Raw genomic sequence first — 24,906 nt, forward strand, 5'->3', positions numbered from 1 at the left:
TTTTTGGGACAGAGAGAGACAGAGCATGAACGGGGGAGGGGCAGAGAGAGAGGGAGACACAGAATCGGAAACAGGCTCCAGGCTCCGAGCCATCAGCCCAGAGCCTGACGCGGGGCTCGAACTCACGGACCGCGAGATTGTGACCTGGCTGAAGTCGGACGCTTAACCGACTGCGCCACCCAGGCGCCCCAAGGTCACGTGACTCTTGATCTCAGGGTTGTGAGTTCGATCCCCACACTGGGCGTGGAGCCTACTTAAAAAAAATAAATAAGTAAAAAAAAAAAAAGATCCGTGCTCTTAACCACTGCCTCTTGTTAAATTATTTTTATACCAGGGTGCCTGGGTGGCTCAGTCAGTTAAGTGCCCGACTTCAGCTCAGGTCATGATCGCACAGTTCGTGGGTTCGAGCCCTGCATCGGGCTCTGTGCTGACAGCTCAGAGCCTGGAGCCTGCTTCGGATTCTGTGTCTCCCTCTTTCTCTGTTCCTCCCCTGCTCATGCTCTGTCTCTCTCTCTCCTTCAAAAAAAAAAAAATTAAATTATTTTTATACCAGTATATGGTTGTATTGGTGATTCACATACCCTTCAAGCCAGTTTTACACGAAAATTGCTTTCTGGATCAGCAAAGACTTCAACTCTGACCCCCCCCATCCTTCCCCCTCTGTGCTTACCCGTCTCTAGTGTCTTCCCAAGCCTGTCCCAATTATGTGTCCTAGAAATGCTACTTCAAACATTTGAGAGATCTCCGACAAAACCCAAAACCTTTCCCTCAAGCTTTTTCCAAAGTCTGCAGGCTTTTCAAAAATGACATCAGCGGGGTGGTGGCATCCGTTGAGCCCTTGCTGTCAACACGGCAGACTCCCAGGCCCATCCTTGGCCCTCCTCTCCATCTGTGCTCGCTTCCTCGGTAAGCCCATCTGGTCCCACGGCTTTCAGCATCCACTGTATACTGACCGCTCACAAGCATATGCCCCCAGCTTGGGCCACCTGTATCTCCAACTGCCTGCCTTCACACTGCGACATCCAGGGGCGTCTCCTGTGCATCACGCTCAACGGCAGACTCCTGACGTTCCTTCCCTTCCCAGCGACAGCGACTTCAGTTTCCGTGTGCTCAGGGCAAAATCCTTAGAGCCACCATAACTCCCTCTTTCTCTCACATTTCACATGTGACCCACCGGCGGATGATATCAGCTCTCCCTCATTCTGACCATTTCTCTCCACTCGGGTCCCAGTCACTCTCGCCATTCTCCTGGACCACTGGGCCACTGCAGGGGCTGCCCGGATGGTGTCCCTGCTTCCGCCCTGGCGCCCTCCAGTCTGTTCTCAACACCAGCAGCCTTGATGATAATGATCATAATTGCTGCTCCCGCCCTACAGTGCCAGATACGGTTCTGAGTGCTTTCTTCATTTTAACTGTACTTAACCCTCACAATAACCATACAGAGTGATCGCTTTTATTGTTTTACAGATTGTGAAGCTGAGGACACAGAGAAATTAAATAACATGTCCAAGGTCACCTAGCTGGAAAGTGGTAGAACTGAGACCTAAAGACCAAGGAATTCTTGAGGCACCTGGGTAGGCTCTGTTGGTTGGGCGTCCGGCTCTTGATTTCGGCTCAGGCCATGATCTCCTGGTTTGTGGGATCAAGCCCTGCATAGGGCTGCTTGGAGTTTTCTTTCTCCTTCTCTCTCTGCCCCTCCCCCCCCCCCATAAACATTTTAAAAATTTAAAGACCAAGGAATTCTTACTCACTAAGCTTCTAAAAATTCAATGTATTCAGGGTCCTCTTCTGCCCAAGATTCTCCAGAGAGCTTTCATGGCTTTCTTAGCATAAAAGCCAGAGCCTTTACAATGGCCTATGTGGCCCCACAGTATCTGCCTCTGCTTCCCCTCCAATCCCATCTTCGGCCACTCTTCCCCTACCACACTGTTCCTCCTTGTCCCACCACACTGGTCTCCTCACTGTTGCTAGCACATATCTAGCATGCTCCTGCCTCAGGGCCTTTGCACTTGCCGTTTCCCCTTCCTGGAATGCTCTTCCCCCTCTCTCCAAGTCTCTGCCCATGTGACACCTTCTTAGTGGGACCATCGCTGGTCATATCGTTAAAAAATTGCGAACCAGGGGCGCCTGCCTGGCTCAATCGGTACAGCGTGTTACTCTTGACCTCAGGGTCGTGAGTCCCCGCCCCACATGGTGTGTACGGCTTACTTAGAAATAAAACAAAAATATGTTTAAAACACTTTGGACTTCACTGCCGCTTCATTTACCTCCATAACAATTTTCACCACTTGACATATGTTTACTTGTTTGTTTCTTTGTTGTCTAGCCCTCCTCACTGAATTTAAGTCTCCTAAGAGCAGAAATTTTGTCATGGCTCTATCCTAAATACAAAGTCCCTGGCATCGAGTAGGTAGCTGAGGATTGTTGCGTTAATTAACCTTCCCACCAAGCCTCCTCCTTTCCCTGTGTTCCCCGTCTCGGAAACAGGCGCCTTTGGCCCGCAGGCAGTTACCCGCCCTGGGGGTACCATCCGAGATTCGTGCCGGTCTTAAAAAAAAAAAAATCGAAGCATCTGCCAGATCTTGTCGACTCCACTTCCTAAATATTTTTCAAACCATCCACTTCCCACCATCCCTTCTGCCACCCCCTTGGTTCTGCCCTTCTTTAACAGATGCCTGGAATGCGTACAAGAATGCATCGAGTTTTGCACGTTTTGAATTTTTCTGTGTCCTCTCCACCCCGTCCCTTTCCACTGATGCCCTTGTCCTCCCCAACCTGAGCCCAAACGTGCTCCCCGATCAGTGCTCCTGTCTCAGTGAATCCTCCGTCACGGACATAGCCCCCCAGCCAGGAACCTGGAGGTCCTCCTCACCTCCTGTCTCTTCCACTTCAAACCCCTGCCAGTCTCTCTCTTTTCATTTAATTGGATGGTTTTGAAAACTGCTCGTTTCCTTTCATCCTCAAGGCCACCATCTTGGTCCTGGCCACCACCACCACCCCCCCCCCCCCCCCCATTGCATCTGGGCTCTCTCAACAGCCTCCTAGTACCGGTCTCCCCACCCGCCATCTGGCCTGGGCTGATCTTCCTAAAACACAAATGTGATCGTGGGACTCTCCCACTTAAATGAATCCCTACCCGTTCCCGGGCACAGACACCCCTCCCTGACTTGTCATCCCCAGCCTCCTGCCACTCTTGACCTCTGACATTGCCCCCACACACTCCCCTGCTTGGATCACGCTGTTCCCTTGGCCACGGATGCCCTTTCTCTCTTCTCTGCCTGCCAGTTCCTCTCCCCTCCTAGACCCGGCTCCAACGTCACCTCCCCCTGGGACGTCTCCCCTGACTCCCCCCACCCCTACCACAGACTCAGCACTGTGTAATTACCATCCTCCCCTGGCGGCTCACCCATCCAGCCCTCCAGAACAAGGTCACCTTGGCTGAGGTGCTAACAGGCCAAAAAGAAGTTTGGGGGCCAAACGGCAAAGCCTGAGTAAGCACCTTCTGTGTGGCTGGAACTGTTCCCAGAATCCCAAGGTCAACAGTAGAAGCATATGGCATGAGGAGGGAGTAATGGTCTGGAGAAGAGGAGAAGGGAAGAGAACCAAGATGTTTGGAGAGGATTTTACGTTCCCATGCTAGGGACTCTGAAGATGTTACTTCATTTAATCCTGGTAATATCCCTGGGAGGTAGGGATTTCAAAAACAAAGAACCGGGTACATAAGGTTTACAAAACAAATAAAAGCAGCACTTCAAAGCAGTGGGGGAAAGATGAGATTATTTGATAAAAGGCTTCCAGAGGAAATCGGCTGATGTTTATGGAAATGATCAGATTGGATCTTTTACACTGCATTCAACTCCAAATGGAATCAACCCTGACCGGTTAAGTGAATATTTACATCCCTCGGGGTCAGGTAGGTTTTTCTCAGCATAACACAGAAGACAGAGACCATAAAGGAAAATATTGAGAGATTTGGTTAGTCAGAATGTAAATGTTTAGCTTGTGGAAAACTAAATGGAAAACTGGGAAAACCATTTCCAACAAGCTAACAGACAGAGATATAGGTTCATGATCTAAACAGACAATTCACAGAATAAGAAACACAAGCGTGCCAATATACATATCCAAAAAAGTTCAGTTTTCCAAATAATCATAGAAATGCAAATTAAATCAAACTGAGGTACCATTAAAAAATTTTTTTTTAACGTTTATTCATTTTTTGACAGAGCATGAGCAGGGGAGGGGCAGAGAGAGAGGGAGACACAGAATCCGAAGCAGGCTCCAGGCTCCGAGCTGTCAGCACAGAGCCTGATGCGGGGCTCGAACTCACGAACTGCAAGATCATGACCTGAGCTAAAGTCCGACACTTAACCGACTGAGCCACCCAGGCGCCCCTGAGGTACCATTTTTAATCTACCAAATTATCAAATATTCACTTCAATAAAATTATTCTGTCATGGCACCCCATGACAGAATAATTTTATTAAATGCATCTTGAAACTGCTGATGCTAGAAACTGCTAGGGGCACCTGGCTGGCTCAGTCAGTGGAGCGTGTACTGACTTGATTTGGGGGTTGTGAGTTTGAGCCCCACATTGGGTGGAGAGATTGCTTAAATAAATAAACTTTTTTTTAAAAAGATTACAAACGACTTTTACATTCTAGGGCAGGAGAGAGAAGTTGCTTGCAGAGACGATCTTCTCTTTGTTCTGGATTGTTCTGGAATGATCACCTCCATGGATCGATCCTCTTGGGCAGGCAGCTGTGAAGTAAGAGCTGCTAAGTAAGTTTCTTTATCGGCCTGTGAGGTAAGGCGTTGAGTATCCTGAAGTTATGTAAGCTGGGTCTGTTAAAGTACTTTTTTTTTTTTTTAAGCCACTGGTCTGGGCTGTCCGACCACAGGCGGTAGAGCCGGCCTGACCTTGGGGTGTGCAGCCATATGCTGTGATGGTCTGTCCTGTCCAGGCTCTTGAGGAGGGTGGGGGTTGCCCCCAAAGAGAACGAATATTCCCACGGTCAAAGCTGTGGGAGCAGAAGCGGAAGCAGGCTTCGGACAGGAGGCCTGATTTCTCCTCCCCCTGGGGTGGGGGGCTGCGGAGGTCCACACTCCAGGGAGGCCCCGGTCAAGAGCATTCACGCTTGTAGAGTTCCAGTGAGTCCCTGTACAGAGTCAGAGGAGGGCTAAGAAAAGAGACAACTAGGGTGCCCCCCGTGGAGAATCTGAGATTGCAGACTTTGGTAGCAGCGACCTCTAGTTTAAATCGGCCGTCTGTTCTCCCCAAACCTGCAGTAAATGTCCCCAGGCCGGGGGGGGGGGGGGGGGGGGGGGGGGGGGTAGCCGTGTTTCAGGGAATTCTGGGAGGGTGCTGAGCCCAGGGAAGCCATCCTGGGAGCTGAAGCCTGGACATGTCACCAGATGGCAGGAGGTGACCCGTTTCTGGGGAGCAGGGCGGCGATCCAGAGGAAAGGGAGGTGGCCAGGGTGCCAGGCAGCAGCCAGGGCAGGGCAGGGCAAGGAAGCATTGCTCTGCGGTCTCTGGGGAGGCAAACCTGTGAGATCCTGGTGTCCTGGACAGCCGCTCAGGCTGTTTCCATTTGAGTGTTAAAGAGCAGGGTGGCCCCGGGATGAAGAATTTGAGGACCCCTAGCTGCAGGTTGGAGGTAGGAGAGCAGACGCTTTAAATGCTGGGTGACTGTGGGGTGCAGAGCCGACAGCCAGGGAAGAATTCTTGAGATATCTTTGGTGCAAAAAGATATCTGTATTTTATTTCGTATTTATTTTTTTTAAACGTTTATTTATTTTGAGAGAGTGCACGCGCGAGCAGGGGAGGAGCAGAGAGAGGGAGAGAGAGAAACCCAAGCAGGCTCCGCACTGTCAGCGCAGAGCCCGATGAGGGGCTCCAACCCACAAACTGTGAGATCATGACCTGAGCTGAAATCAAGAGTCGAACGCTTCACCGACTGAATCACCCAGGGGCCCCCAAAAGGTGGTCTTATTAGAGCACAGGGACAGGACCCGTGGGCAGAAAGAGCTGCCTGGGGATTGTGAAGAGTGGCTGATTGTATACTTTGAAGTTGGGAGGGGGTTAGGGACAGCACAAGCTTCCAAGGTATTTTGGAAAGGAGGTTTCTAGGACCTTGAGGGTCTAGCTGCCCTTAGGAAAAGGTCATTTATTACTGGTTAGTAAAAACCCAATCATGAGACCCTTCAGACTTATATCAGTGGGCCATATGTTTGGAGGGTGATAGGCAACATACGTCTTGGGAGACAGAGATGAGGCTCCCAAAGGAATGTTTACGTGTTAAAACAGGATCTCGGGGGCTGGAATAACGTTAAGCTAAGATTGCCTTTTGCCCTTAGCAAAGTGTCATCCTCCAGGCAGCTTAGCTCCTAGAGGAAGGCCACTCTGCCTGTCTCAACAACCTGTCAACGGGCTGTAAGTTGCAAGGAAATCTAATTTGTTTCTTTTGCCTTCGTTTCCCACATCGACTGGAAACTGCACCTGCCAATTGGAAGACCACTTCCCCGACTGCCAGCAAAATCTCACAAGTGCGCACATGCCGACGCGGCAAAACTGCTTCTACCACAAGCAATCCGTGAAGCGGGATGGGGGAGCAAAAACACTGCCCCTTTATTTTCAGAGACCTCGAGATGAGATTTAGCACTTCCTTCACTTGTGGAGGTAGGCAGCAAACCACGGGAGAATCAGCAGTACCTGTGGCTTTACCACCCACAGGATCCCAGTGGAGATCTCGATCCCTCCCTCGTTACCGTTTCAAAGTTATGGGGTCTTGCTGTTACATGCATTAGGGAGGAAAAGCACGCCTATTAGCTACAGCTCTCCCCCCCCTTTTTTTTTCTTTTTTTGCACTTCATAATAGACTTTATTTTAAAAATTTTTTTTTCAACGTTTTTTATTTTATTTTTGGGACAGAGAGAGAGAGAGCATGAATGGGGGAGGGTCAGAGAGAGAGGGAGACACAGAATCGGAAACAGGCTCCAGGCTCCGAGCCATCAGCCCAGAGCCTGACGCGGGGCTCGAACTCACGGACCGCGAGATCATGACCTGGCTGAAGTCGGACGCTTAACCGACTGAGCCACCCAGGCGCCCCTAGACTTTATTTTTTAGATCAGGTTAAGGTTTACATAAAAATGGAGCAGGAACTAGAGTTCCCATACGCTTCCCGTCTCCCTGCCCCCGGAGTTTACCCTATTAGGTAACATCCTGCATTAGTGTGGGACGTTGTTTACCATTGATAAGCCAATAATGACACGTTACTGTTAAGTAAAGGCCATGGTTAACATCAGGGTTCATTCCTGGTGTTGGATATTCTGTGGGTTTTGACCAACGTACCAGGTCATGTACCCACCATATGGTGTCACACAGAGTAGGCACTCTGCCCTACACATCCCCAGTGCATTACTTATTCACCCCTCCTTTTCTTTTCCTGAACCCCTAGGAACACTGGTTTTCTTTCTTTTCTTCTTTTTTTTTTTTTGTAATTTTTTAATGTTAATTTATTTTTGACAGAGTGTGTGTGTGTGTGTGTGAGCAGGGAAGGGACAGAGGGGGAGACACAGAATGTGAAGCAGGCTCCAGGCTCTGAGCTGTCAGCACAGAGCCGGATGTGAGGCTCGAATTCACGAACCGCGAGATCGTGACCTGAGCCGAAGACAGACACTTCACCTGCTGAGTCACCCAGACGCCCTCTTTTTTTTTTTTTTTTTTTTTTACTGTTTCTAGTTTTGCCTTTCCCAGAACGTCATATAGTTAGGATCATACAGTACATAGCTTTTCAATTCACTCCTTTACTTAGCAGTCCACATTTACATCTCCTCCATGTCTTTTCATGGCTTGATAGCTCATTTCTTTTTATCCATGATGTTCTTCCATTGCCCGCACGTTCCACAGTTGCTTATCCAGATGTCAGAGGACATCTCGGTTCCTTTAGCTTTGGCAATTACAAATAAAGCTTCCATAAATATCTGTGTGCAGCTTTTTGTGTGGATGTCACTTTCAACTCCTTTGGGTAAATACTCAGAGGAACAACTGCCGGACCATACGGTGAGACTATGTTTAGCTTTGTAAGAAACCACCGAACTTCCGAGCTGTCTGTGCCATTTTGCGTTCCCAGCAGCGACGGAGGAAAATGCCTGTCGCTCGACACCCTCGTCAGTATTTGGTGTGATCACTGTTTTGGAATTTAGCCACGCGGATAGGTGTGTTGTGATCTCATTGTTGTTCAATTTGCAATCTGCTGCTGACGCGGGGTTGGGGAGCCTCTTTTCGTATGTTTATTTGCCATTTCAGCTCCAGGCTTAGCTATAACCTTAGGGGATGTTTTCCACGGGAAGGCTACTTCCCCCCACCGTCCCCCATGGAATCAGACAGCCTTGCCGTGAAACACACGATTCCAACACTCAAGTAGGTTAAAACAATGACCACACGTCTGCCCGTATTGTGGGGCTCGGCTGATTGCGGGTCGGTGGGACCGGGGCTGCTCTGCTTTTCACTGTAGGTGTGGGTCTGCTGGGATGGCTCTGCTCCACATGTCTCACACCTCTGGATCTCTGTGGCACAAATTAAAAAGTATATTTTGGTAGGGGCGCCTGGGTGGCTCAGTCGGTTAAGCGTTCTCTTGATTTCGGCTCAGGTCGTGATCTCATGGTGTGTGGGATCGAGCCCCACATTGGGCTCCGCACCGACAGCTCAGAGCTTGCTTGGGATCCTCTCCCTCTCTCTCTCTACCCCTCTGCCACTCACGTGCACTCCGTCTCTCTCTCAAAATAAACTTAAAAAATATTTTTTAAATATATTTTGATAAATAGGTTTTAATATACTGTAATTGGTTTCCTTTGAAACGCTGGTATATAATTCTATGCATTATAAAATATCTTTTTATTTTATTTATTTATTTTTTTAATTTACATCCAAATTAGTTAGCATTTAGTGCAACAATGATTTCAGGAGTAGATTCCTTAATGTCCCTGACCCCCTTAGCCCATCCCCCCCTCCCACAACCCCTCCCGTAACCCTCAGTTCATTCTCCATATTTATGAGTCTCTTCTGTTTGGCCCCCCTCCCTGTTTTTATATTATTTTTGCTTCCCCTCCCTTATGTTCGTCTGTTTTGTCTCTTAAAGTCCCCATATGAGTGAAGTCATGTGATTTTTGTCTTTCTCTGGCTGACTAATTTCACTTAGCATAATACCCTCCAGTTCCATCCACGTAGTTGCAAATGGCAAGATTTCATTCTTTTTGATTGCCGAGTAATACTCCATTGTGTCTATGTACCACATCTTCTTTATCCATTCATCCATCGATGGGCATTTGGGCTCTTCCCATACTTTGGTTATTGTTGATAGTGCTGCTCTAAACATGGGGGTGCACGTGTCCCTTCGAAACAGCCCCCCTGTATCCCGTGGATAAATGCCTAGTAGTGCGATTGCTGGGTCGTGGGGTAGTTCTATTTTTAGTTTTTTGAGGAACCTCCATACTGTTTTAAAATATTATTTTGAGAGGGGGCTTTTCCAGGCGGCCAGAAGCATTCTCACACAGAGAAGTTCAAGAAATTCTGGTCTACAGTGATGCCCAATACCAACTTGAGTGTAATCCCGAAAAACGGGAAAGAACAGACAGAGGCATCACACAAGGGAAACTGGTTAATTAAACTTGGCTGTGACTAGGGGCGCCCGGGTGGCTCAGTCGGTTGAGCGCCCGACTTCAGCTCAGGTCACGATCTCGCGGTCCGTGAGTTCGAGCCCCGCGTCGGGCTCTGGGCTGACGGCTCGGAGCCTGGAGCCTGCTTCCGATTCTGTGTCTCCCTCTCTCTCTGCCCCTCCCCCGTTCATGCTCTGTCTCTCTCTGTCTCAAAAATAAATAAACATTAAAAAAAAAAATTTAAAGAAAAAAAAACTTGGCTGTGACTATAAACAGGATACCATGAGGGAAAGAAAAACTTTATTGTAGAAGAATAGTGAAATGAAACACCAAAATTATAATATTCAGTTATAAAATCATATGTATAGTGATATCTAATTTTTGTAAAAGTATGAGATACACAGGTTGATATATACATGAATGTCTCAGAGGCCATTTACCAAAATGTTAATCATAGTGGTTATATCCAAGTAGCCTTGGGATATGGTAAGCGTCCAACTTTGGCTCAGGTCATTATCTCATAGTCCGTGAGTTCGAGCCCCGCGTCGGGCTCTGTGCTGACAGCTCCGAGCCTGGAGCCTGCTTCGGATTCTGTGTCTCCCTCTCTCTCTGCCCCTCTCTCTCTCTCTCAAAAATAAATAAACCTTAAAAAAAAAATAAACGTGTATTATTTTTATAAGATATAAAACCACATTAAAAGTTCTTTTATGTCTGGGGCGCCTGGGTGGCTCAGTCAGTTAAGCGTATGACTCTTGGTTTCGGCTCCGGTCATGATCTCATGGTTTTGTGAGTTTGAGCCCCGCATCGGGCTCTACGCTGGTGACCGGAAGCCTGCTTGGGATTCTCTCTCTCCCTCTCTCTGCCCCTCCCCCACTCACACTCTCTCTGTCTCTCTCAAATAAAATAAAATAAAATGCTATTTTCTATTTTGTTAATCAGTTTTCTTGAAGTATAATTTACACACAGTAAAACTCACCACTTTTAAGTGTACAATTTGGTAAGTTTTGACAAAAATATACAGTTGTGGAAACACCATCATCGCCGAGTCATAGAACATTCCCAACATAACAACAACAACAACAATTCCCTTGGGGCCCTTTACCTTCCCTCCCCCTGCCCCTGGGAGCCACTGTTCTGCTTTTGACCCCTACAGTTTTGCCTACGAGTTACTTACTAAAGAAAATAAATAATTGATCAGATGCTTAGAGAAGTTAGGTAAATTGCCCAAGGTGGTTGCCTCCTCCAAGAAGCCTTCTTGGATTTCTGCCTCTCTCTCCACCCAACCCCCACCCAGTGTGTCAGTCCATCTATACTGAACCTACGATGGGTTCAGTAATCACTGATTCACCCTCGTCTCCCCTCCCATGTGCTGGTCTGTTGCACTGCAGGCACTAGGCAAGAATTTGTTGAATGAATGGCTGAATGCAGGGACATACAGCTTGCAGCCCTGCAGCAAGAGATTCAGTCTCTGTTCTTGGTTTTTCCGTAGCTCTCTGGGTGCCTAGGAAAGACACCTTTTGCCTTCTTTGTCAGCTCTTGGCCATCTTCCGGCAAATCCCCCTTTCCTTGGGCTCCTGAAGCCTAGGGCGGGCAGCGGGGGCCTAGAGGAGCTGAGGGTGGGGTCTGGATTCCCTGGAAAGAGGAGCTACCATGTGGGGAAACAGGCTGCCTGGCAGATGGCGGGAAGAACCTGCTTCCCTCGGAGGGCTCGGAAGCGGGGACCTTCACAGACGGAGCTGAGGGGACAGGAGGCTGGCCACAGCCGGGCCTGGGGATGGCTGGCCCGAAGAGTCCCCTGCACGGATACCCTCTAGAGGTTTGAGCCACGGGAGATAAACTAGAATGGATTTTCATAAGACAGCTTATCAGCCAGGAGCACAGCCGACCAAGGATGGGGGCCAGAACCACGTCTGGGAAGGATCCCATCCTGGTTCATGCTGCTGGGGTGGAGGGTGGAGCACATCCCGGGAGTCCAGCTCGCACATCCCTGCATCATTAGCTGCCTCCAAGGAGGTTCACGCTGTGTTAGTTCGGCAGGACCGTTGTAACCAAGTTACCCCAAGTTGGAGGGGGTTAAACAACAGAAATGTGTTGTCTCGCGGTCCTGGGGGCCAGAAGCCCGAGATTAAGGGGTCAGTGGGGTTGGTTCCTGCTGAGGGAGGACCTGTCCCAGGCTCGTTCTCAGCTCTGGCGGGCTGCTAGCCGTCTTTGGCGTCCCTTGGCTTGCGGGCACATCACCCTTTTCTCTGCCTTGTTCACACGGCATTCTCCCCGTGTGGGTCTCTGTGTCCAAATCGCCCCTTTCCGTGAAGACACCAGTCACATTGGATTGGGGGCCCACCCCACTCCAGTGCAACCTCATCGTAACTAATTGCGTCTGCAGCGACCCTCTTTCCAGAGGAGGTCACGTTCCGAGGCACCGGGGGTTGGGCCTTCCACATATGAATTCGGGGGACACAATTCAATGCATAATTCGATCCAATGCATAACAACACTGTTACGGAATGGGGGGGGTCACAAAGATGGCCTCTGAAGCAAAGGAGCTCAACTCGTTCCTATCTGTGCGGCCGTGGGCAAGTGACCTTACCTCTCAGGCCTCAGTCTTCACGCCTGCAAAATGGGGACTGTGCGTGACATTGACAGCCGGCTCTAGCTGTTGCTCTTCTGGATCCACTCTGGGGTTTCTGCCAAGGTTGCAGCAATGGGGCTGTCCCCAGCCAGGGCCTGAGTAAAGGGGAGCTACGCTGGCCAGCTCCCACGGGGCGGGGTGCCGGACCCCCTAACCAATGATTGGATGATTTTCTGACGCTCCTAGGACAGCACTACCTGCCCTCTGAGAATCTTCTCACCCAACCCTCCCGCCTTCTCTGGCTCTCCTTCCTTTTCCCCTCCAGGTACCTCCCCCAAATCCTGTCTTGGAGGACCTGAACTAACCCAGGGGGTGACAGTAACACCCTCCATGAGGGTGGTCAGTTAGCCCTGGCATACGAAGTAATGCATGTAAAGCGTGGACAGTTGTATCTTGCTCTGAGTAAACGCGCGATGGAGGTTCACTCGTTCACAAGTGTTTATTCAGCACCTGCTGTGGGCTAAACGCTGGGGCTGCAGAGACGAGTAGAACCTAGCCCCTGCCTTCAAAAAGGTCATGGCCTCTTGGAAGAGGTAGGCTAAAAATAGCAAAGAAATCGAGGGCACCGTGTGGGGGATGAGCATTCTGGAAACATCTCAGAGGAGTAATTCAGGAGAAGAAAAAGCTGCAAATTCCCCCTTCCGCCACCTGAAATCTGTCCTGCTTTCGGGAGTCGTGGTGATCTGAGTGGAGTGACGGTCCTCAGGTCAGATGGCCTGGTCCCCCAGCTGCCCGGCACCTGGACGCCACCTGGACGCCACTAAGGTTCACGCAATGCCACTGAACTGCCCCCCACCCCCGCCCCTCGCGTCCTCTGCTCCGGCTCTGGCTCCCCCTCACCTCCACTCGGGCCAGATGGTCCGTCACAGCAGGCTTTATCTGCAGCACTTTCTTTCTCTACCTGCTCTTTGCTCCAGAAGGGACCTCTGCCTAGCGCCCCCTTCCCTTCAGTGTCATGTGACCACCTCCTCCACTGTCCCCTCTTCCCTGAAGCCCTTCCTGATTCCCTAAGTCAGAAGTGACCGGCCCTCCTCTGGGTCCCCTGGCCTCATCCTGGCATTCATCACTGCTCTGCCTGGGCTTCTTGTCTGCTTCCCCATGGGACTGTGAGCTGAGAACAGGGACCATGTCTGCATTTTTATTTTTAATTTTTTTTATTATGAAAGATCTCAAACATATACCAAAAAAAAGGGGGGGGGAGGGGGAGAGCAGCACCGTGAATCTCCGTACGCCCACCAGCCCAGGTCACACAGATTCTGTCCCCCTGGTCCCAGCTCTCCTTTCTCTCTTTGCTAAAATAAAGCAAATCATTCCCCTCCCCCCCCCATATACGTCATTGTGCTTCTCCAAGAAATTCAATAAACGGCTTTTCAACTCATAAATGACTGTTTTTGCAGAGCTATTTGTAAACAGCCCCCAACTGGAAACAGGCTTATTAGCGAACATTCGAAAATGAGAGTGTATCCGGTCCAAGGGCTGTGACGCATCCATTAAGATGATCCGTACAAAGGCCACACCGCCACATGGCAGAATGCTGGTGCCAAGACAACTCCAGAGAGGCCAACAGCTCGGTGCAAGGTGGTCCCGGTGCTCTCCTTCGGCAGCCGGGGTTCACCTGTCTGGGTTCCCGGGCAGAAGGGAGAAGGTGCGGACGAAGGTGAGCACGAGTGTCATTCTTCGGTGTCTGTCCTTAAAGCCACCTTTCCAAGCTGCTGTCTGCCAACCAGCGTTTGCCGCAGCGGCTGTCTGTGGAACCGCACAAAGGCTCCATGGAAGCCGCAGGCCCCTCCGGGAGATGGCTGGAGGCCTAGAAAGCAAACCTTATGACAAGGGGCCTCTCTGACCTTCCGTGCCCAGCCCTCTCGGCTCCCAGAAGGGGGCCAGTGTGCTTCATGGCCGTTTTCTCTTCTGCTGGCTGGGGTTTGGAAAGGTCACAATGCAGTGGCACGGGGTTATCTGATATTCTGGGCCACGTGCGCGCTTCACGTGCGTTGGGACCCGGGTCCCTGCCAGACAGCCCTTCCATCTGGGCTTCGGTGATAGGGCCTGGAGCTCTCTCTGGCCGTCTGAATGGTTATCAAGGGCTGTAGTTGTGGTATGTTTGTTCCTCTGGCACGTCTCGGATTGAGTGCAAACCCCAGTGTGAACCATAGGGCTGTGCTGGGGCAAACAGGATCTACACCGCATCGGGGTTCCCAGGCACGCCGTCCCCCGAGGAGAAGGGGGCCTGTCCACAGATCTGTCTCCACGCCCTCCCCTGGGGAGCCCGGGGTCCTGCAAACAGGCAGCATTGACTGTGCCTGTTACTCCCGACGCCATGATGAACTCAGTGCCTTCTTGCTGCCTGGAAAACCAGGCCGGAGGAATTTGGGAAGGAGGATTCACCGTTGTGCATTACTGAGGTGGTCAGGTGTGGAAAGAGGCGGTGGGCGGGGGGCGGGGGGGGAGGGAAGCCCCAAGTCATAGTCCCAGCTCCCCCCTCTAAATCACTTGGGGACCTTGGCACAGATGGCCTGTCCCCCAGCTGCCTCATGCACCAAGGTATCTATTAATCTCTGACTCTTCGACCAATTTGCTGTCACACACATTTGCTGAGCAACTTCTCTGGAGCCTGTGAGGAGACCCAGAGCTGAACTGCCATAGTCCCTGTCTCCCGGGGTGGGAGGGAGGGAGGGGGGTCTCTGCAAACAAGAACTATGATTTTAAGTGATTGAAATGGACCGAAAGAGTAATTCTTGAGATGTGAATTAAAAAAACAAAAACAGGGGCGCTTGGGTGGCTCAGTCAGTTGGGCGTCCAACTTCGGCTCAGGTCACGATCTCACGGTTCGTGGGTTCGAGCCCCGCGTCGGGCTCCGTGCTGACGGCTCGGAGCCTGGAGCCTGCTTCGGATTCTGTGTCTCCTTCTCTCTGCACTTCTGCTCTCTCTGTCTCTCTCAGGAACAAGTCAACATTAACAAACTCTGTAAAAATCAACAACAAAACAGTTTCTCGGAAGGGCTTTCATTGGCTAGGGGCCTTGATGATGAGTAGAAGGTCACCACGTGGTCAAATGTGGAAACAGCAGCCGCCAGATGGACGCAGGGACCATGTGGCCGTTCCGGGGGCCTCCGAGCACTTGGCAGAGGCTGAGCTGTGAAGGGTTGAGAGGGTTGCCAGCAAAGGCCTTGGAGTCTACCACTGGGGTGCTTTTATCTACAACAGCGGAATCCTTCTGACGACAAACGTCTGCGTGTACTACTAGAAGTATTACCAGACCCCACAGGTTACTGGCTGAGTCCCATGAGACTGCTCCCTACTTCGGAATCCTGTCCTAAGTGGTGGGTCCCCAGGCTACCCACACTTCTGTCCAATCTGACTACATATCAGGGGGTCCTTGTGACCCCCCTCCTCAGGTTCCATGATTTGCTCTAACAGCTCACAGAATTCAGGAAAGTACTCGTTACTTTGCTGATTTATCAAAAAGGATATTATGAAAGGGGCGCCCGGGTGGCTCAGTTGGCTAAGCGTCTGACTTCGGCTTGGGTCATGATCTTGTGTGGTCCATGAGTTCGAGCCCCGCATCGGGCTCTGTGCTGACAGCTCAGAGCCTGGAGCCTGCTTCGGATCTGTCTCTGTCTCTCTCTGCCCCGCCCCCATTACTCTCTCTCCCTCTCTCTCTCTCTCAAAAATAAATAAACATTAAATGTTTTTTAAAAAGGATATAATAAAAAATATAAATGAACAGTCAGATGAATAGGTACATAGGAGGAGATATGGAAGGGTCCAGAGAGTGCTTGGGCCCACAGAGACTGGGGTGAGCCAACCTCCCGGCATGCAGATGCGTTCACCAGAAGCTCTCCAAACCCCTTTATTTAGGGTTTTGTGGAGATTCCATTACACAGGCATGATTGATGAACCCGTTGGCCGTTGGTGATTAACTCAATCCCCAGCCTCCTCCCCACTCCCCACCCCAGCAGAAGTGGGGGCGAGAGTGGCTGCAAGTTTCAACCCTCTAATCCCATGATTGGACCCTGTGGCAACCTGTCCCTGCCTGAAGTTATCTAGGGACTTCTAGCCACCAGCCATGTCATAAACTCCAGGATGGCCGAAGGGGCTTTTCATGAATAACTGAAGATACTCCCATCACTTCTATCACTCAGAAAGTTCCAAAACCCTTGTGGAAGCTAGGAGGGAGACCAAGTATCATAACAAAAGATGCTGCTGGAACCCCTATCACCCAAGGATTTGGAAGCCAAGAACCAGGGATGAAGACCGAATGTATATTTCTCATGGTATCACAACATCACAGAGTCACAGGACCTGGATTCAGATCCTAGCATCTATTTGTTGGGTGACTTGCTGAACTGGAGTTTCCTGTTTAACAAAGTAAGGATGATTGTAATAGCTGGCCGGAGTCAGAAAGAAATACTATGAAAAAGCATCCGGCATGTCTGGCACACAGCAGGTCCTCAGGGTGTGTTTCTCATCGTGAAAAAAAAAAAAAAAAAGAAAGAAATTGTAATTTAAATGTAACAAACATGTAACAAACATGTAACAAACAGGCTGCCACAGGTCAAGTCCGTCCACCGCATCTCATTCAATCCTTGCAGTCATTCAGCCAGGTAGACTGTCACTCCCATTTTACAGAGGATACCGTAAAGGCTCCCGTGGGCTTGTTCAAGGTCACACAGGTGACAGGATATGGGTAGGGATTAGAATGCAGTGGTTTGGGCTCCGATGCCTGAATCTTTCCAGACTCTACCTCAACAGACAAACCACCTGGTCCCTCCCACTTCCCTTTATGGCACAGACTGTTCCTAACGTCCTGGTATCTATGTCTTACTCCTTTAGTAACAGAAACTGTAGCTCTGTCCAAAGCCTGCATTTTCTCACCTCCCTTTCAGCCGACGTGGCCATGGGGGTAGGTATAGCCACTGAGATGTAAGAAGCGTCGCGGGGAACTTCTGGAAGTCGCCTAAAAGGGAAGGCTGCTTGTAAGTAAATGTTCAATTTTTAAAAAGAAGAAAGAGGGGCGCCTGGGTGGCCTCAGTCGCCCGTCCGACTCTGCCTCGGGTCGTGATCTCACGGTTGGTGGGTTCGAGCCCCGTGTCAGGCTCTGTGCTGACAGCTCAGAGCCTGGAGCCTGCTTCGGATTCTGTGTCTCCTTCTCTCTCTTTCCCTCCCCCAACTCATACTCTCTCTCTCTCTTTCAAAAGTAAATAAACATTTAAAAAAATTTTTTTTAAAGAAGGAGAAAGAGAGAGAAAGAGAAATGCTATCTTCCTCCCTTCCTCTTTCCTTCCTGCTGGCTGACCTCAGACAAAATCGCTGTAGCTCAAACGGTCATCTTGGGCCACGTGGAGCTATGTTGGTAGACGATGGTATGTCACCATCCCAGTCCTAGATTGCCTCCCGTCCCTTCTTCTGAATCGTCAGCTCTCCTCTGGTAAGCCTTTTCAGCATTTAAATAGGTCCCAGTTTCTCCCAACCTAAAAGAAAACACATTCAATCTGGGTTCTGTTTCTCTTCAAGGGCCCTTGGGGAGCACAACCTAAGGGACTTTCTTCAGTAATCTTCTAACTAGATCTCTCAAAAGCATGTTACATTATTACCCATGCACTCCTCATCCTGGGTTCCAGGCCTGGCCTCTGCTTCCCAACCTCTCTAGGGGCTCCTCTGCTGTTGTCTTTGATGAGGGAGCATAAGGCAATTTACGCCAGGAAGCCAGCCCCCCCCCCCCCCCCCCAAAGTGGGCTATGTGATATTCCTCAGGCATTCCCGGATGCCTAAGACAAAGGAGAGGACAGAAAACGAATGGCTAAATTTGTTTGCAAAGAGTCTGCATCAGTTTACAAATATGCCATTAATAGCCTAATCTTCAGGAGCTCCCTACTATTAATGATAACGCTTTGCTAGAGGGAAAACCAACTTTAGCTTGACAAGAGCTGGGCCTCCAGTAATCTGTAAATTCTCTTTGGCAAATGGAAATCCCTTTAAGAAACTTGTTTTGCCTTTACCTTCCCCACCTCCACAGTATATAAGCAGTCACTTTGCACAACCCCATGCAGCTCTTCCTGCCCACGGGTCCTGTCCCTGTGCTTGAATAAAATCATCTTTTTGCAGTAAAGACATCTTCCAGAATTATTTCTTGCCTGTCAGCTCTGAACCCAACACCCCAAAACCTCGTCAGTCTTCTCTAGTCCTCTTGATCTCAGGACTGATTTGACTTCTTTTCTTGCAGGTCTTAAAAGCACCTAAACTCAACATGCCCAAACTGAACTCAAGGTCATTCAATCCTTCTCCCCCCACCCCAAGATTTTCTAGCTGTTCTTTCCAGAAATCTGGGTGAATCTTTGACAAATCTCTTTCCATCATCAACCACAACCAATCCACAAATCAAGCCCTGACAATTTCGTCTCCTAAATAAAATCCATCCACTTGGCAGGGGCAGCTGACTCAAACCACCATCATCTCTTGCCTCGAGCTAGCACAACATTCCCTTAATTGGTCTTCACTCCAATACACCCATAACATCTGTTTTGTACACAGTAGTCAAAGGGATCTTTCTACCAATGGGATCATGTCTGTGGCTTGCTCAGAAGTCAACAACTTTCCTTTGTCCTCCACATGAATAGGCCAACTCCTGCCCAGGGCTGGGCAAGGTCAGAACCTACCCCAGGGCCCTTCATCTCACTCCCCCTCCATCTCTGTTCCAGCCACAGAGAGACCTTGTGTGACACGCATGCTTCCTTGAACCCACACTCACATGCTCCCTTTTCTCCTGCCTTGTGCGCTAGCTGTCCCCTCTGCCTGACCCGCCCTACGCTCCTATGCCACATCCATAAACTTCTCTTCCTAGCATTTAGCCCGGCTCGAAATGATTTATGTACGCAAACGATGTCCTCCCCAACTGAAAGGTGAGCTTTCTGAGGGTGTCTTGCTTGCTGCTTTATCCCTATTGGGCCAGGCATGGTCACCCAACGAATATTTATCGAGTGAATGAATAATTCACCGGACCCCACGCCCAATGAGTCCCTGAAGAACCCAAATCCGGTGTCTTAGGAGCCCCACCTGAAAAGCATCCTGGAGAAAATGCGCAAATAAAATTGGCAAGACGCAATCACGTAGGGAAGGAGGCCTTCCCTTTTTTCCTCCCAGGACAGAAAAAGGGGAAGACAGCGCACGGCCCCATCCCGCTTTGGCCGTGGGGTGGCGCTGTGAGCGTGCCCCCTTCAGGCCGCTCTAGCCGCCCTTCTCGCCTGCTCTGCTGGGAGGCGGGCTCACCCGCGGGGGTCCCTCCAAGATGGCGGCGCAGAGGAGGAGCCTGCTGCAGAGTGTGAGGAACGACCCGCTCTCCGGGCTGGGGGTTGGGACCCCAGGGGGCGGCCTGTCGGGTGCAGGCGCGGCTCCCTCTCCGCCGCTGGGCAGCCTCTCTCTCCCTGACGAGGTGTAGCCGCTGCCCTCCCCCCCCCGACTCGGGGCCGCCCCCCCCCCCCCCCATTCCCGAGGCCGGCGGCGCGTGCGGCCCCGCGTAGCCCGCGCGTGCGCGCTGCCTCCGGGCGGTCAGGGGCTGGGATTCGCGATCGCAGCGACCCCGAGCGTCAGGGACGCGTCGAGGGTGGGGAGCGTCCCGGGGCCGGAAGGGAACGTGGCGCGCGGTGGCGGAGATAGTCGGGGCGGTGAGCCCACACCGGGCGCTGAGCAGCCGTGCGGTAATAACAGTTACAGCAGCAGCAGCAGCAGCAGCCCGTGGTGTACCGCTCATCACCCTCCAGGTTTTCCGCCAGTTGCTTTACGTTATAAGCTGAATTTTCATCGCAGCCCTGGGAGGTGGGTACTCTTATTCCCGTTTGACAGATGAGGAAACGGAGGCACAGATGAGGACAAACGGTGGTCGTTTGTCCAAGGCCACACAGCCAGTAAGTGGCAGAGTCAGGGTTAACATCAGACTGCCTGATTCCAGAAACGGGGTTAACCTCCAGGTGATACCGGAGGAATGACTCGAGTGGCAGCCTGGGTCCTGGTCCTGGCTCTCGTTGGTCATGCCTCGGTTTCCTTAACTGTAAGGTGAAAGCAGGCAGTGGAAGGATGGTCCCGAGACTCACCCTTACCCCCAGTCTGGACCTTCATGGATTTGTCGCTGGTGTCTTACAGCCCCTGCGCCCTCCTGACACGTGCACATGGATGCATACACATCGTGGCATCATGAGCCCAATCGGACCTGCCACCGTAGGGTGCTGGTCCCCTGGGTCCCCCCCAGATGTGGCAAGCTGTCGTACTTGCCCTGTGGATTTGCCTGCCTCCTGTACTTGTGATCCACAGTGAATAGTATCATCAGCACTTTCCACCACTAGGTGCCAGGCATTCAGTAAATATTTGTAAAATAGTAAAGCATTTGTAGCCCTGTCCAGTGCCTGGCCTTGGCCTTACAGCAGCCGTTGGCCCTGCCCTTGAGGGACTTAAAGCATAAGAATTGGAGGAAGGGTGACCTTCAGTGCTGTATACTAAGGACAGGCTTTGTGTAGATGGGCTTTGAAACTGCTCTTCTGGGACAGCAATTCCCAGGGCTCCCCTGTGGGGATTGCTCTCTCCCCCTCCATACTTTGGCTGAGCCTTTCTTTTACCGGCGCTCTGCAGGTCAGCCTTGTCATTGAGTTAAGTAGGCCTGGCCCTCTGCTCTGGAAGCTCCCAGAGGGCAGGGCCCCTGTATAAATTTCCCCGTTGTAAAAATTCCAGACATCTGGGCTGGACTGTGGTGAATGTTGGAAGTGGTAACTGCTGTGGAGGGACTCGGCTTGCTGAGGAGAGTGCCTTCCAGCTTCCCTCTCTTCTAGGTGTGATGGAGCCCAGGGGACTCAGGTTAGACAGAAGCCAGGCTTTGCCAGCCCCGGAACGTGTTCCTGGGTGGTAGCGGAATCTTTGGAAGATGGATAATCGGCTTTAAGCACATAGCCTCGTGATGAAAGGCCAGGGGGTGGCAGTGATGTCCACACGAGAGCCCTCCCATCCTAATGGTGATCAAGACATCCCTGTTCACAGGGCGTCTGAGTGTCTGGGCAGTGTGTGTGGCTCGCTGACCTGCTCTCCGCTGTCCTGTGGTAAGATCAGCTCAGATACCGTCATTGAGCAGATGGCTGTGAGGCCTACCACACAAGGTCGGGTAGCTGTCACCCAAGGATACCCTCACGGGTATCCAGATGGCAGAGGTCCCCAGGCAGCGTGGTCCCTTAAAAGGTCTTTTGAACAGAAGAAGAGCTTTTGAAGGTAGCTTGGTGCGTTCAGAGGAACTTGGGTCCTTCACGGCCTAACAAAAAACACAGGTTTCGAATGGACTCGGACAAGTCACTTAACATCCCCGAACCTTGGTTCCCAGCCGAAGGGACTCCGAGGAGTGTTGTTAGAATTAAATGAACTCACACGTTACAGTCCCTAGCCTAGCGTAGTCACAGTCCAGCCATGAAGTGCCACCTTAAGTTCTGAACACTCAAGTGTCACTGAGCTCTTACTCTGTGGCAGGCACTGTGTGGGTATGGGGGACACTTCCCTCGTGAAGCCTGTGTTCTGATAAGGGAGACCGTAACAACGAATAAATACAGATTATGATATAATAATATCTATAGCATCAGGTGGTGCTTCACAGAAGGACAGAGGGGCCATTTTAGACAGACTATTTGGATGAGACCTCCCACCATTTGATGGGATGCAGTAGGGGATTTGGGAGGGGTATTCCTGCCTGAGGGAAGAGGGATGCAGAGGCTTGTGTGTTTGGGGAGCACCACGGAGGCCAGCGTGGCTGGAGTAGAGCGTGTTGGGGGAGTGGTAGTAACCAAGGTCCAAGGGGCCTTGTGGACCCTGGTGTGGACTTCTTTAGGCTCTATTCTAAGTGTACTATGAAACTTGCTGGTGTTTTTTTTGTTTTTGATGTTTGTTTATTTTGAGAGAGGGAGAGAGAGCAGGTAGGGGAGGGGCAGAGAGAATTCCAAGCAGGCTCCGCACTGTCAGCACAGAGCCGGACGCGGGGCTTGCACGAGCAAACCAGGAGCTCATGACCTGAGCCGAAATCAAGAGTCGGACGCCTAACCCACTGAGCCACCCAGGCGCCCCGAAACTTGGCGGTGTTTAGGAGGAGCACGCGATCTGGTTTGCGGTTGGAGAAAGAGCCCTGTGTCAAAACGGGTTTGAGTGGAGAGAGAGTGGAAGCTTGGGACCTGCTGCGTGGCGCTCCCGGGCGTCCAGGCAGCAGTGACGGCAGAGGAGTGGGGAGAAGTAGCAGGTTCTGGCTGTATTTTGGAGGAAGAGCGGGTGTGATTTGTTGCTGGATCCGATGTGGGGTGCGTGACAGAGGGAGAAGAGGGAGGAAGGACTACAGGATTTCACTTGGCACAACAGCGGTGCCCTTCACCGAGATGGGGGACCCTGGAGCACATTTGGGGCTGGGAGAATCAGGAGTGTGGTTTCTGCCTGTGCTTTGCTGTACTTAGTCATAAAATGAAAATCGACTTGAAATTAATTTTTTTTTCACTTAGAAACATCACTCGAGCGACCACATCCATGAGGTCACAGGTGCTGGCTAAATATTTTTTCTAACATCCATAATAAATACGCACCCATTAAAATAAAAACATCCGTTAGGCCATCACCCACAGCCGTCCCCTCCGCCGTCAGAATGTGGCCCAGCTGCTGCTGCACACAGTAACTGCCCCACAATTATTAGCAGCCCCTTTAAGCATGTATTAGGACTATATTTGTGATGAAAACATAGAGGGCCTTTGATGAAAAGCCTGCTGAAAGGGGGGGGGGGTGGGCAGGGGTCGAGCTGGTCCCAGAGAAGTGGGGAAGGAAAAGGGGGTCATTCAGAAAGAGAGATGGCAGGAGGCACCGGGTATTTTCAGCTTTTGGGAGAGAAAGAACAGCTGCCCCCCCCCACCAGCCATCTTCCTGGGGGCATTATTCTCTCATTCTGAGCTTCCTTTTTGCCTCCAAGGAATCTGGGTGCTTTCACCACAAAAACACTCAGCCTTTTCATACCATAATTTGACATTCAAGCTGTGGCCTGAAGTTGGAACCGTGCTTTATCCACTTCTGCTGCCCAGGAGTTTGAGATGAATCTCTGTGGGGACTTTTCTGGCCTATTATGTGACGCGGTAACATATGTATATGAAGCGGCTTCCATACGTGTGCACAAGGTGTTTGTGACACCCTTCACCGGGTCCGTACAACTGGATCACCGTAGAAAGTTTTCATGTCAGAATACGAATTTGGGGAATTCCCTCACACAATCAAGTCAAAATTAGGCTTTTTGAAACAGACTTCTTTCTTACTGCCTTTTGTGTTAAATTTCTTCCGAGAAATTAACTTGTAACCCACCAAAGAGTTACAGGGGTGCACGCTCTCCGAGGTGCGTATTTACGCGGCTCTGTGATGAGGCTGTGTGAGCGTGGGGGGCCCCCCTCTTGGCTCCCCAGGCGCCCCTTGCCGCTGGTGCTGGTTGGCCTGGCATTTGTGGGTGTGGAGAAGGTATGCGTCAGTGTGTGCAGGGGTGGGGAAGGGGGCGGTTTGTGTGAGTAGGAAATATGCGGCCTTTCCAAAAATTGTTCAGGCGTGTGGAGGAAGGAAGCAAGAGACTTGGCAGTGGGGTGGAGTCAGCATTGGATGCTTGGCATGGCTAATCCCCGGTGGAGGGGGCAGAGCTGGGACAACAGGATGGCAACTCACCCAGCCACAGCAGTGTCAGAGGGACTTCGGGGCCACTGCTGAAATCGGGGAAGACCAGGTACTCTCATACTCCTATGTGGCTACAACCTCCTGGAATTCTCTGGCCACCTGTCATGGAATGTGTGAGTTCCTATGGGGACTGCATTCCAAGCAGGTCCTTCCTCTCAAGGAATGCTCACAAGTATATGAGAAATGGTCCGTAGGTCATTGGATCTAAGACACCATTAATGATAAGGACCCATCACTATTTTATATACCACTAAGAAAGAAAACCCACTGCCAATTAACTTGAAACACACCAACTTCAGGGATTAAAAGATAGAAAATATATGTCTTGGAATCAGTGGCTAATTAACAATACCAGGTTACAAAAACAAACAAACAAAAACCACAATAAAACAGGGGCACCTGCCTGGCTCAGTTGGTGGAGCACATGACTCTTGATCTCAGGGCCGTGAATTCAAGCCCCACGTTGGGTGTAGAGATTACTTAAATAAATACGCTTAAAAAAAAAACCAACACAACAGTACCAAGCTATAGCATGAGAGTTGCCAGAAGGCCAAATGGTTAATAACCGGTATGTGTAGTGAGCCACCAGGATAGATTTCTCAGGGAAGGGACCGTGGCACCTTGGGCTGCATTGTCCCTGAGTCTGGGACACATACAATGAGGAGGTTTGGTATGTGCTGGCATGAAAGTCATTGTTATATAGCACACAAGTTATGTGCTTTTCTGTTCTCTTTCACACTCTGATGATGTCAGGAGAAAGACTTGGTTTGGTCCTGATATATCCTTAATACCTTTCTGATTCTTTTTTTTTTTTAATGTGTGTGTATTTTTGAGAGAGAGAGAGAAACAGCACGAGCAACGGGGTGGAGAGAGAGGGAGACACAGAATCCAAAGCAGGCTCCAGGCTCTGAGC

General features: G+C 50.7%; 1 protein-coding gene across 1 annotated transcript in view; it reads left to right on the forward strand.

Annotated features, from left to right (window-relative positions):
- The first annotated feature begins 19,525 nt into the window (after nt 1-19,525).
- Nucleotides 19,526-24,906, forward strand: part of TAB1 (TGF-beta activated kinase 1 (MAP3K7) binding protein 1) — a 32,949-nt gene continuing 27,568 nt past the window's right edge. Inside the window, exon 1 of the mRNA XM_049626391.1 lies at nt 19,526-19,605. Within this exon, the coding sequence (XP_049482348.1) occupies nt 19,573-19,605 (33 nt within the window). The 5' untranslated portion in view covers nt 19,526-19,572. The remainder of the gene's footprint in view (nt 19,606-24,906) is intronic.

Source organism: Panthera uncia, chromosome B4, assembly GCF_023721935.1.
Source record: "Panthera uncia isolate 11264 chromosome B4, Puncia_PCG_1.0, whole genome shotgun sequence".
Classification (NCBI taxonomy): domain Eukaryota; kingdom Metazoa; phylum Chordata; class Mammalia; order Carnivora; family Felidae; genus Panthera; species Panthera uncia.